Source organism: Ovis canadensis, chromosome 15 (assembly GCF_042477335.2).
Source record: "Ovis canadensis isolate MfBH-ARS-UI-01 breed Bighorn chromosome 15, ARS-UI_OviCan_v2, whole genome shotgun sequence".
NCBI classification, from domain to species: domain Eukaryota; kingdom Metazoa; phylum Chordata; class Mammalia; order Artiodactyla; family Bovidae; genus Ovis; species Ovis canadensis.
Window position 1 is genome coordinate 43,058,586 of NC_091259.1, and position 14,348 is coordinate 43,072,933.

The 14,348-nt window shown below is 37.0% G+C and overlaps 2 protein-coding genes across 4 annotated transcripts in view; both read right to left on the reverse strand.

Annotated features, from left to right (window-relative positions):
* NCR3LG1 (natural killer cell cytotoxicity receptor 3 ligand 1) overlaps positions 1 to 10,719 on the reverse strand; it is a 34,610-nt gene extending 23,891 nt beyond the window's left edge. The window contains exons 1-2 of one of the 2 annotated variants that reach the window (XM_069554245.1): positions 8,055 to 10,486; positions 5,332 to 5,456 (exon numbers count right to left, since the gene is read on the reverse strand). The gene's annotated coding sequence lies outside the window, so the exon portion shown is untranslated. Of the gene's footprint in view, positions 1 to 5,331; positions 5,457 to 8,054 lie in introns of both variants that reach the window. The other variant, XM_069554247.1, reaches the window with a different exon arrangement.
* Positions 10,720 to 10,723: 4 nt separating this feature from the next.
* NUCB2 (nucleobindin 2) overlaps positions 10,724 to 14,348 on the reverse strand; it is a 43,084-nt gene continuing 39,459 nt past the window's right edge. For both annotated transcript variants that reach the window (XM_069554242.1, XM_069554243.1), the window contains exons 13-14: positions 11,250 to 11,328; positions 10,724 to 10,836 (exon numbers count right to left, since the gene is read on the reverse strand). In XM_069554242.1, coding sequence (XP_069410343.1) covers positions 11,254 to 11,328 — 75 coding nt within the window. In that variant the 3' untranslated portion in view covers positions 10,724 to 10,836; positions 11,250 to 11,253. The remainder of the gene's footprint in view (positions 10,837 to 11,249; positions 11,329 to 14,348) is intronic.

Genomic DNA, 14,348 nt, shown 5'->3' on the forward strand with positions numbered 1-14,348 from the left:
GCAACAATGAAAAAAAATGTTTTTTTATGTTTTAATTCCAGAAGACAGTTTTTTTCAAAAGACACAAAGTAACTAATGGTCTTCTCTCCAGACCTGTTTTAGGCACAAGCTTACACATAAACACATATTCCTTCCAAAACTATGAACTTTCAGTTAGAGGCTATATAAATGAGTACACATACAGATACTTTGAAAATTGCAAGGGCTTGGAACTTTCATATGCTAATAGATCCTGGATTAACCACCTCAGAGAAAGAAATACCTTCAGTGGGAAGGGGGCTCCTTCAGCCTCCAGGGCCCATCCATTCTTAGGCCCTTAAACTGGATTGACAGGGGAAAACTGAACTACCTGTAAGTCACCAAAGCCATCGCAAATGAATGAAGGTCACTCTGGTCATTAACTGCCTTCAAACTGTTGTCCTTAAAAGATTTAGCCTCTATTTTATCTTTAATATAATTTTTTTGAAAATTAATCCTGTTTTAATAAAATCATCTCCAAATTTTAATTAGTGATACAACAGACTCCCTTAGAGAAAAGATTAATAGTTTGGAATTACAAGGGAAGAGGAGAATTTATTTGAAATACTGGATAATAAGTGCCATGCAGATGGTGGCCATGAAACCTCAAGATTTTAACAATGGTACTACAACTTTCTGTATCCCTCTAAGCTTTCTCTAATGATTAAGGAGGTGCATTGGAAATACAGTAGTGGAAAAGTCAACAAGCGTTAGCATTAGTTGCTCAGTCGTGCCCGACTCTTTGCGACCCCATGGACTATAGCCCACCACGCTCTTCTGTCCATGAGATTTTCCAGGCAAGGATACTGGAGTGGGTTGCCATTTCCTTCTCCAGGGGATCTTCCCAACCTGGGGATTGAACCCGGGTCTCCTGCACTGCAGGGAGATTCTTTACTGACTGAGCTACAAGGGAAGCCCGGAAAAGTCAATACAACAGCAGAGAAATGGTAGAGTACTTAGAGAGGCAAGAACTCAATTAAAACTCAGATTGTCCAGGCAAAAGTAATAATGAAACAATACACTATGCTACTTCTCATCTAATCAGTGAGTGCACGTGCTAAATCACTTCAGTTGTGTCCAACTCTTTGTGACCCTATGGACTGTAGCCCACCAGACTCCTCTGTCCATGGGATTCTCCAGACATGAATATTGGTTGCTGTGCCCTCCTCTAGGACATCTTCCCAACCCAGGGATCAAACCCATATCTCTTAAGTCTCCTGCACAGGCAGGTGGGCTCTACCACTAGCGCCACCTGGGAAGCCCCTCTCTTCATATCAGAGACTGTCAAATTTATGTCCCGGTCTTCCTGTTCCCCAAAATACTTATTTTCCTTTACTAACAACTGTAAGATGGAAAATGTCTGTTGGGATGCACAAAGTATTTTCATAAACACTATTATTATTTAAGGAGGGTATCAAAAAGCTAAAGAACTGGACAAGGGACATTTACAGTAGTCTGAACGGATGCTTTTGCTCCATAACCTGTTTCATTCTGTTAAAGGGAGGGAGTCAGGACATCTCTACTCATGAGTCAGAAACTTTCTTCAGAGTTAGAAGCACTCTCTGCAGTGCTCAGAAACCACTCTAGGAAGATTGCCTTGTTGCCTAATGAGCCCTAGAAAACCTGACTTTTCTGCAAACATGGTTTTCTTTTCCCCAAGATCAATTCTTGACTCTGAATGAAACAGAGATGTGTATGTGTTTTCAGAGAATGAAACACATCAAAGGAAACAAGAAATGAATACAGGATTAGGACTGAGTTTTAGTCAGGGAAAAAGTTAAAAATACACATTCTAAGATAACCTTACTCAGTGCTAGAGAACAAGAAGGAAAAAAATGCTTCAATACTACCATTAAAAATGTTTAAAACATCAAGGGACATGGCAAATATGTCTCAAAAAGGAAATAATCAGTAAAATATCACTATTCGAATAAGGAAATATTTATGAAGTAACAACACCAAGAAAAGAAAGGATAAAGTTCAAAAGTAAAGCAAACTTAAATCACTTTAACAAATGTAGTGTAACAGTGGACAGCACAATGGGTAAAGTCACATGGAACAAAACAAATATAGAATGGCAAAGGCTGAACACATGTTTCTTACTCCATACACAGGGAATCTAAAGTAAGGATAAGGATTTAATTAAAAGGCACATATTCTCATATCACTAAAAAAGAGCACTTTAAACGAACTAAAATTTAAAAGTAACATTTTAATACAATGATTCACGGGAGGTGGCAAAGAATACTAATAGATGGAATTTTACTTTTTCTCCCTTATTTTTAAAACACTCAGACAAGGAAACTTTAAAATTAGAACTTTAAAATCACATGAAAAATAAATTATTCATTAAAAATTTCAGAGTAGCAAAATTTTAAGAATTGTAAAATGAAATTTTTTTTTTGCAAGCGAATAGGATTTATTAAGAAGGAAAGTACAAAGCTCTCAACATAGATACTGAGAGGGGGTAAACAGTCCCTTAAAATGAAATATCTTAACAATTAATTGCAAGATATATTTTCATAATCCTGGACAGTCTTAGTAAACATACTCATCACTAAGGATAAAACAAAAGTAGGAGGAATTCCCTGATGGTCCAGTGGTTAGGACTCAACACTTTCAAGCTGTGAGCCTGGGTTTCATCCTGGTTGGGGAACTAATATGCCACAAATTGTGTGACATGGCCAAAAAAAAAACGGGAAGGAAGAAGATTTGCACAGCTAAAGTCATTATCTATTGCTTATAGTAGATTGTAAACAAATTATAAACAAAACAAATCTTATTTTTAAAGTTATTTAAAAACAAACAAACAAAGAAAACCCTTGTTTAAAGGCAGGCAGAGCTTGGAAGGCAGCTGGAACGGTGAGCCTGTAAGAAAAATACACAGTCAAGGGCTGGCTGACCAAGCTGGTACATGGCATTCGTCATCCAGACTATGACTAATGTCAATTGAAATACAAAATAAATTTGTGAACATTACAGACATCTGTAAGCATGAAAAGTTTTATTTGGAGGGGCTCCAAAATCACTGCAGATGGTGATTCCAGCCAAGAAATTAAAAGACGCTAGCTCCTTGGAAGAAAAGTTATGACCAACCTAGACAGCATATTAAAAGCCTCTGCTTTTTACTTTGACAACAAAGGTCTATCTAGTCAAAGCTATGGTTTTTCCAGTAGTCATGTATGGATGTGATAGCTGGACTATAAAGAAAGCTGAGCACCGAAGAATTGATGCTTTTGAACTGTGGTGTTGGAGAAAACTCTTGACAGTCCCTTGGACTGCAAGGAGATCAAGCCAGTCAATCCTAAAGGAAATCAGTCCTGAATATTCACTGGAAGGACTGATGCTAAAGCTGAAGCACCAATACTTTGGCCACCTGATGTGAAGAACTGACTCACTGGAAAAGACCCTAATGCTGGGAAAGACTGAAGGCAGGAGGAGAAGGGAACGACAGAGGATGAGATGGTTGGATGGTATCACTGACTCGATGGACATGAGTTTGAGCAAGTTCTGGGAGCTGGTGATGAACAGGAAAGCCTGGCATGCTGCAGTCCATGGGGTTGCAAAGAGTCAGACATGACTGAGCAACGGAACTGAACTGAACTGAAACATGAAATGTAAGTTTTTTCTACATAATTCTAATAGGAAATATTCGGGGGGAAATCCTAAATTTCTAAAATGTAATAAAAGGTTTTATTGGTTTTGCTTTGTATTTGTCTCAATAAACAGGTTGGTAGTGCTGGTAACCATAAGTCCAAATTTTCAATTTGGTGTCTTCACCACTTGCTGCTGCTGCTTGCTCTGGCTCAATTCTTGAATTCTTTAAGCATGGTTACTAATTCATAACAACTATACAATCATAAAAAAGAATGAAATAATGCCATTTGTAGCAACATGGAAGGACACGGAGATTGTCATACTGAGTGAAGTTAATCAGATAAAGACAAATGATGTCACTTATATGTGGAATCTAAAATAAACAAATAAACTTATTTATAAAACAGAAACAGACTAACAGACATAGAAAACAAACTTATGGTTACCAGGGGGTGAGTGCATAGGGAGATAAATTGGGAGGCTGAGATTGACATATACCCACTGCTGCTGCTGCTACTGCTGCTAAGTCGCTTCAGTCGTGTCTGACTCTGTGCGACTCCATAGACGGCAGCCCACCAGGGTCCCCCGTCCCTGGGATTCTCCAGGCAAGAACACTGGAGTGGGTTGCCATTGCCTTCTCCGATATACCCACTACTATACATAAAATAGATAACTAATAAGGACCTACTGTACAGTGCAGGGAACTCTACTCAACACTCTGTTATGGCCTATATGGGAAAATAATCTAAAAAAGAGTAGATACATATATAAGTATAACTGATTCACTTTGCTGTACACATGAAATTAACACAATATTATAAATTAATTATACTCCAACAAAAAAAATTTAATGGAAAACAACAAATAAATTATAGCAGCACTATTTATAATAGCCAAGCAATCCAAGTGTCCATTAACAAATGAATGGATAATGAAGATGTGGCATATGGAATGGAATGGAATATTACTCAGTCGTAAAAAAGAATGAAATATTGCCATTGGCAGCAACATGGATGAACCAGGAGATTATCATACTAAGTGAAATAAATCAGAGAAAGATAAATATATAACTCATATTTGGAATCTAAAAAATTATACAAATAAACTTATTTACAAAATAGAAACAGACTTACAGACAGAAAACAAACATGGTTATCAAAGGAGAATAGAGGAATGGAGGGATAAATCAGGAATATGGGTTAACAGATACATAACACTATATATAAAACAAATAAACAACAAGGATTTACTGTATACCACAGGGAATTATATTCAATATCTTGTGAAAACCTATAATGAAAAAGAATCTGAAAAAGCATATGTATATGTGTATATATATATACATATATATAAATCAGTTTGCTATATACTTGAAACTAACACAATACTGTAAATCAACTATAGTTCAACATAAAATTTAAAAAAACTAAAAGCTGGAAAAAATTGCCATTTATTAGATCTAAGTTGTTGGATTTTCATTAACTAATTGATTAATTAAAACAGTATGGAAAGACTGAAGTCCTGCTAATGATATTATTTTAAGAAAAAACAAAAAGCAAAGAAAAGATCTGATTTCCTTCAAATCTCATACCTTGAAAACAAGCTGTCCTTACAGTCTTCCATTTTATCATCTACAGGAACTCTGCATTTTACTGAATACACCTTAGTCTCTCAATTCCAACAAAACAAATGCATTAAAGTATCAAGTTGACGTACTTGGTTAAGGGTAAAGATGATCTTCTCTAGCAGCTTTTTCAGGAGACACAAATCTTGCATGAAAATTATAAAAGTCATCATCTAACTCTGCCTCTTTTTCAATTTCTTCTTTATTTACTGTACAGCTATAAAAGAGAAATTAAACTTTAGGCACTAACAAAAACTAGACTTGTCAATGTGCTTAGTCACTCAGTTGTGTCCGACTCTTTACAACCCATGGACTATAGCCCACCAGGCTCCTCTGGTTCATGGAATTCTCCAGGCAAGAATATTGGAGTGGGTTGCCATGGCCTTCTCCAGGGGATCTTCCTGACCCAGAGATTGAACCCATGTGTCCTGCGTTGCAGGCAGCTTCTTTACCATTGAGCCACCAGGACTCAGTGGTAGACTTGTCAATATTTCTCCCTAAAAAAACATTTTGGCCGTCCCTGATGGCTCAGTGGTAAAGAATTCATCTGCCAATGCAGGAGACATGGATTCCATCCCTGCCCAGGAAGATCCCACATGCTGCAGAGCAACTAAGCCCACAAACCACAACTATTGCGCCTGTGCTCCAGAGCCCAGAAACTACTGAGCCCATGTGCTGCCACCAGTGAAGCCCAGGCACCCTAGAGCCCACTGCTCAGCAACAAGAGAAGCCACCACAGTGAGAAGCCCACGGGCAGCGACTAGAGAGTGGCCTCCTTTGCTGCAACTAGAGAAAACCCAACACAGCAATGAGGACCCAAACTGGCCAAAGGATAAATAAATAAATATTTAAACACACACACATTTCTCATCACCTCTTTTATTAGCTTGACTATCTTAAAAAAAAGTCACATCATCACAAATTTTTTCTTTTTCTTTTTCCTCATGTGAAAAACAGACCTGCTCTTAGATTTACGGTAATACAAATATGTCCAATCAGCATGAAAAAATGCTGTTGTAAACAAATCTTGGTTAAACAAACAAACAAAAAAGAGCCATCTCTCAAAAAGATCTTTTACCACTACTTCTAAACTTCTAAATTTCAGTTTCCTTCAGGGAGAGTCAAATATTATAGAGGACTATTGTCTTTGAAAATATAGCTTTAATTATATATAGCTAAGTATGCTATAGGGCTTCCCAGTGGCTCAGTGGTACAGAATCCGTCTGCCAATGCAGGAGGCACAGGTTTGATCCCTGGGTCAGGAAGATTCTCCTAGAGAAGGAAATGGAAACCCACTCCAGTATTCTTGCCTGGTTAATTCCATAGACAGAGGAGAATAGTGGGTCACAGTCCATGGGATCGCAAAAGAGTTGGACATGATTTAACAACTAAATAAAAACAAGTATACTATAAAATGCTTCATGGAAATTCATATGTGAAACAAAATTCCAAATTACTTATACATACTACTAAGTCAACTAAGCCAAAGACTTTTTAATATCTAAAGAATATAAAAATGAATGGGGTAAATCGAACAGAGGACCAATACTTTGTAAGAGAGCTGGAAAGAATAGGATTAGCAACTCTTTAAGAAACAACCCTCAGTAATAAATGCCCAACACTCATATCAACTGGAATTCCTTATGTCCATAAATAATCTTAGGCTAACAATTCTATTTTTAATAAATTATAATTTATTGGAAACTAAGGTATGTCTACATTAACATCTGTCCCTTATCTACTCGTGCCAAAAAAGCATTTTGAAAAAGTTCTCTATGCTCTCCTCCAATTAATTTTATTTGAATATATTTGATATATGACATTGTGTAAATTTAAGATGTAGAACATGTTATTGTTTAGTTGCTAAGTCATGTCCAACTCTTTGCAACCCCATGGACTGTAGTCCACCAGACTACTCTGTCCATGGGATTCCACCAAAGTGGGTTGCCATTTTTCTTCTTCAGTAAAACGTGTTACTTTGATATATTTAATGTATTGCAATATGACTGCTAGGTTTCCCAGGTGGTGTTAGTGGTAAAGAACCTACATGCCAATGCAACCATAATAGACACGGTCTCCATCCCTGGTTCAGGAAGATCCCCTGGAGAAAGGCATGGCAACCCACTCCAATAGTTCTTGCCTGGAGCATCCTATGGACAGAGGAGCCTGGCAGGCTGCAGTCCATAGGGCTGCACAGAGTTGGACATGACTGAAGCGACTTGGCACATATGCAATACGACTGCTGTTGTATTGATATTTGTCACATAAAAGTACAATATCATTGTCTCCATTACTTTCTGATTTGACCCCAGTCCCCCATCTAAAAAGTTTTATTCTATGTGAATCCCTGTCTTATCACAATACCAGTTACATATAAAGTCATCAACAAAAGGATACCCCAGACCATTTAAAAATATTTCCTATAATTTAAACAATAGAGATAAGAATTCTTCACCATCTCTAGAAAAATAGCATTACTCTGCTGAGTGATTTTTGTGGGGTTTAAGATACATATAAGTAGAACTTTTCTAGATTGCTATAGTCAGTTCTAGGATCCATGATTTAAGGGGAAAAAATCTGAAGTGTTTGGAGGAGTATGCAATGATTATTTTAAAATTTATAAAATGAGAACTGTTTTTAAAATTATTATTAATGTTAAGAGAAGCAATTAAAATTTTGAAGTATTACTGTGGATTTGTTCACTTAGCAGCTGTAAGCATGCTACAATAGGGGTAGGAAATTAAATATTATTTCCCAACCTCCCTTGCAGCTAGGATTCCATATATGATTGGTTCAAATAATTGGTTGCACTCACTTGAAACTTTTACTCAGAGCTGAGTTCCATGGGGAGAGAAGCAGGACATGAAGTATCCACTTGTGCTGATCTAAAGTGTGTTAGTGGTGGTGTTCTGGAACTGGTAACTTCATGGCTTCCTAATCCAGTGGGTGGCTTCCTGATTTAGCAAACAGCTTCTCAATTGTTCCTAAAGCAGCAGCTTCTTCGGCAGCCTAGTCTTGTGATGCAGTTCCTAGAAGCTCAGCCTAAGTTCCATTCTTTCAGCCCTCCCAAAGATGCTGTGAGCTATCTATACACCCCTCCCACATTAATTCCATTCTGTTTGACAGCTGAAGAGGATTCAATGACCTGCAATGAACAATCTTAACCTATACAGAATTTGGTAACTAGACGTAAGGTATAGCAAGTAAAGAGATATTAAGAATAGAACTTGCTTAGTTGAGGAGGTCAGGTTTGGGGCAGTGATATCTCATGCAAACTCAGGATAAGGTATCAGAGAAAATGGTAATAGAATTTCAGAATGCTAGCACGTGTAGGCTCTTTCAGCAAAGTCCAACAAGACAGATGTGACTTAGGCTAAGGATGGTCAGGTCTAGAGAGATGGAAGGGAATGTAGCTTTGCTGAGAGAACTGCCATCTATCTACCAAATAAATTGATAAAGTCCCAAATCTGGAGCCCTGAAGAACTAAAAAAGGCAACTACTGTACTACCATACTCCAGACTGAAACAATTATAAATAAAGGTTCTGAGGAAGCTGCTAAAGCTTTCACAACCTTTCCAAGAACCTTCCCTTAAGGATTTTCTGCCAAGTAATGGGAACCATCCTAAAGAAAAACATCAGAGTAAGACTGTTATTATCCCACCCCAGCCTACAGTTCAAAACAATACTAAGTAGGTCCCACTCATTTAAGACCCAAAGGGAGAGAAAGAACATAGAGGCCAGCAAGTAAAAGATGAGGTTCTTTGTTAAAAGTAATCGTGATAAGATCTTTGTGCTTTCTCATGGTAATAATTAAAGAAAACTGACCAGAGACCTACTAAGTTTTTAGGGAACTGTTTTGCCAAAAAGTAGAAGAAAACAAAATACAAATAAAAACCCTAAGCCCAAGCTGAAACAGCTGTAACTTTCTAAAACAATTCCCAAGGCCCTAAACCCATAATAACAGGAAGAAAAGTGTGAAAGCTGTCCACTTTTCAAGAAGGGGACACTTTCCAAAGGCCACTTGTGTCCTTGAAGGTTACTGGGCAATAAAAACATCCTAGAGGGCAATGCCAAGGGCCCCTGAGGACATAAGATGAGGGAGTTCCTCCCAGAAAGGTGAAGCAGGGGTTGCCTGATAGAAAAGCCAAAGAATGTATTTATGGACAGAGCAGAGAGCTATTAGCACCTTGCTAGTTTTGCCACAGAGTATTTTTTTTTTTAATTTCCATGGATGTATGACTGCTATGTTTCCTGTTTTCCTCTTTTCTAAAAGGTTGATTTTGCTGCAGTTACCCTGTACCTATTTCATTATGCATATGGGGCTCAGGGGGCAGACAAGCTGCTTTTTAGTTTGCAAGTGGTGGGAACGTAAGAAACCACATTCTATCCTCATGAAGGGGACTATACTCAGATATCATACGCTTTGTGTTACAGTTATTAATGGATTCGATTTTGGTGGTTTCCTTTTGTGGTAGGGGAAGTCAGCGTTCTCTGTTTCAGAAGAATGTACACAGATATTTAGGTCACCAAAAGGCTGATTAAGTTTTCAGAGCTGTAGTTGCCCATCAAATATTCCCCTTTCCCTTCTGAAACAGAATTTTTCCCTACCTAAAGAATCCTAATTTTTAGCTGGCCTCACTTACACTGGATTTCTCAGCTTCCCTAGCAGCTAGATGGCAATGTGACACAGCTCTGGCCAACGAGATATAAATTCAAATGCTCTGGGAAAGCTGAATCCAGGACGCTGACTCAGCTGGGGAAATTTCCTTTGGTTGCCCTTTGCCCACTGCTTCCAAAAGCCACTTTGGACAATGAAAATGAAATAACTTGAGAATAAAAACCATGCAACGAGGAGAGCAGAGCAGAAAGATGGGAACCTGGACACTACCTACTTACAGATTTCTTATATATAAAAGGCAAAAACTCTTCTTTAGTTAAACCAGCATTCTCTTTGGCTTTTCTGTTACATGTAGCAAAACCTGATCTTCAATGATAGAGCATAATGCAAAAATATTGTAAATGAAAAATGACCTTAAGGGGTAGGAGAAGCTGTTTGTTAGAAGAATTTCTATCAGTTAGTATTGCTGAAAGTTAAAAGTTTCAGGAAAAAGTTACCAGCAAACACTGGGGAATACTATGGTATTCTCAGGAGAAGAATCATTAATATCAAAGAGACTTTTATTGAGAGAGGGGATGATAAGCACCCATAAGAGTATCTATCTTTATGAATAAGTGAAAGCAATTTATTTTAAAAGCAATGGATGTAACTTTCTCACTTAAATAGTTACTAATAATTTCATTAAATTATGGCATAGGCTGCTTAATTAAATAACTAAAGGAGAACAAGGGGAAAAGAAGGGAGGTATGAAAATGACAGCAGGTATTGAGTTTGTTTCCTTCCTGGTTCTGATAGGCTTCAATCCTTAAATATCTGTGTTAAAAGAAATATGTTCCCATTTAAAAAGTATCTTCCTTTATTCCACATATGCTTTAAAATATTTATTGAGCAGAGGAGAAGGAAGGGAGGCAAAAAGATGACACAGATGATGATTCAACAATTTTCTTCCAAGTTCTGGTGGACTTCAAACTTTAAATGTCTGTACAAAAGAAAAATATATGCCCTTATTTTAAAGGTATCTTCCTTTACTCTAAATATTATTTTATACACAGACATATTGAGTATTTGTTTCTTAACTATGCTTAACCACAGATCACAATCTAAAAACCTGTTCTCTGATAATATCAATAATTGATTAGGAAGAATTATGAGTAATATTGAAAAAAATCATTTTACCATGTATATGGCTATCAAATTACATAGCTTTTGAAATGTACTAGTATATAAAGATTTTAGAGGCATTTTCATTTTTCTATAATACAAATTGCTCTGTTTCTACACATAAAGAGAAAGTAACACAGATATTAGTGATTTGAATATGTATTTGTAACAAAAGTAAATTTCTATTTATTCCATTTTTTAAAATTTTCTCAAACAAACAAAATTACATACGTGGCTAAATCTTTGATTCTCCACCAGGTGCTGATGGGGAAATCTGTTGTAATTTTTTTTGTTCCATCTGCTGTACAACCTAGTGAATGGAAAAAGAATGTCTTAAAAGTAAGTATTATTTTCTCTGCTATGGATGACCTTTGCCAAAGGACAACTAACTAAAAATTGTTTTCCAAAATGAGATATTCACATTCTAAAATTTAGGGCAACTACTATCAGCAATTATATGCCAATAAAATGAACAACTTGGAAGAAATGGACAAATTCTTAGAAAAGTACAACTTTCCAAAACTGAACCAGGAAGAAATAGAAAATCTTAACAGACCCATCACAAGCACAGAAATTGAAACTGTAATCAGAAATCTTTCAGCAAACAAAAGCCCAGGTCCAGATAGCTTTACAGTTGAATTCTACCAAAAATTTAGAGAAGAGCTAACATCTATCCTACTCAAACTCTTCCCGAAAATTGCAGAGGAAGGTAAACTTCCAAACTCATTCTATGAGACCACCATCACCCTAATACCAAAACCTGACAAAGATGCCACAAAAAAAGAAAACTATAGGCCAATATCACTGATGAACATAGATGCAAAAATCCTTAACAAAATTCTAGCAATCAGAATCCAACAACACATTAAAAAGATCATACACCATGACCAAGTGGGCTTTATCCCAGGGATGCAAGGATTCTTCAATATCTGCAAATCAATCAATGTAATAAACCTCATTAACAAATTGAAAAATAAAAGCCATATGATCATCTCAATAGATACAGAGAAAGCCTTTGACAAAATCCAACATCCACTTATGATAAAAACTCTCCAGAAAGCAGGAATAGAAGGAACATACCTCAACATAATAAAAGCTATATATGACAAACCCACAGCAAATATTATCCTCACTAGTGAAAAACTGAAAGCATTTCCCCTAAAGTCAGGAATAAGACAAAGGTGCCCACTTTCACCACCACTATTCAAAACAGTTTTAAAAGTTTTGGCCACAGCAATCAGAGCAGAAAAAGAAATAAAAGGAATCCAAATTGGAAAAGAAGAATAAAACTCTCACTGTTTGCAGATGACATGATCCTCTACATAGAAAACCCTGAAGACTCCACCAGAAAATTACTAATCAATGAATATAGTAAAGTTGCAGGATATAAAATCAACACACAGATATCCCTTGCATTCCTATACACTAATAATGAGAAAATAGAAAGAAAAATTAAGGAAAAAATTCCATTCACCATTGCAATGAAAAGAATAAAATACTTAGGAATATATCTACCTAAAGAAATGAAAGACCTATATAACCTATAGTTATATAGAAAACTATAAAACACTGGTGAAAGAAATCAGAGAGGACACTAATAGATGGAGAAATATACCATGTTCATGGATCAGAAGAATCAGTATAGTGAAAATGAGTATACTACCCAAAGCAATCTATAGATTCAATGCAATCCCTATCAAGCTACCAACAGTATTTTTCAGAGAACTAGAGCAAATAATTTCACAGTTTGTATGGAAATACAAAAAACCTCGAATAGCCAAAGCAATCCTGAGAAAGAAGAATGGAACTGGAGGAATCAACCTGCCTGACTTCAGGCTCTACTGCAAAGCCAGTCATCAAGACAGTATGGTACTGGCACAAAGACAGACATATAGATCAATGGAACAAAATAGAAAGCCCAGAGATAAATCCACACACCTATGGACACCTTATCTTTGACAAAGGGACAAGAATATACAATGGAGAAAAGACAATCTCTTTAACAAGTGGTACTGGGAAAACTGGTCAACCACTTGTAAAAGAATGAAACTAGAACACTTTCTAACACCATACACAAAAACAAACTCAAAATAGATTAAAGATCTAAACATAAGACCAGAAACTATAAAACTCCTAGAGGAGAACATCGGCAAAACACTCTCCGACGTAAATCACAGCAGGATCCTCCGTGACCCACCTCCAAGAATATTGGAAATAAAAGCAAAAGTAAACAAATGGGACCTAATTAAAATTAAAAGCTTCTGCACAAAAAAGGAAACTATAAGTAAGGTGAAAAGACAGCCTTCAGAATGGGAGAAAATAATAGCAAATGAAGCAACTGACAAACAACTAATCTCAAAAATATGCAAGCAACTCCTGCAGCTCAATTTCAGAAAAATAAACGACCCAATCAAAAAATGGGCCAAAGAACTAAACAGACATTTCTCCAGAGAAGACATACAGATGGCTAACAAACACATGAAAAGATGCTCAACATCACTCATTATCAGAGAAATGCAAATCAAAACCACAATGAGGTACCATTTCACGCCAGTCAGAATGGCTGTTATCTAGAAGTCTACAAGCAATAAATGCTGGAGAGGGTATGGAGAAAAGGGAACCCTCTTACACTGTTGGTGGGAATGCAAACTAGTACAGCCACTATGGAGAACAGTGTGGAGATTCCTTAAAAAACTGGAAATTGCCTTATGACCCAGCAATCCCACTACTGGGCATACACACTGAGGAAACCAGAACTGAAAGAGACACGTGTACCCCAATGTTCATCGCAGCACTGTTTATAATAGCCAGGACATGGAAGCAACCTAGATGTCCATCAGCAGATGAATGGATAAGAAAGCTGTGGTACACTTCACACCAGTCAGAATGGCTGCGATCCAAAAATCTGCAAGCAATAAATGCTGGAGAGGGTGTGGAGAAAAGGGAACCCTCCTACACTGTTGGTGGGAATGCAAACTAGTACAGCCACTATGGAGAACAGTGTGGAGATTCCTTAAAAAATTGCAAATAGAACTACCTTATGACCCAGCAATCCCACTTCTGGGCATACACACCGAGGAAACCAGAATTGAAAGAGACACATGTACCCCAATGTTCATCGCAGCACTGTTTATAATAGCCAGGACATGGAAACAACCTAGATGTCCATCAGCAGATGAATGGATAAGAAAGCTGTGGTACATATACACAATGGAGTATTACTCAGCGGTTAAAAAGAATTCATTTGAATCAGTTCTGATGAGATGGATGAAACTGGAGCCGATTATACAGAGTGAAGTAAGCCAGAAAGAAAAACACCAATACAGTATA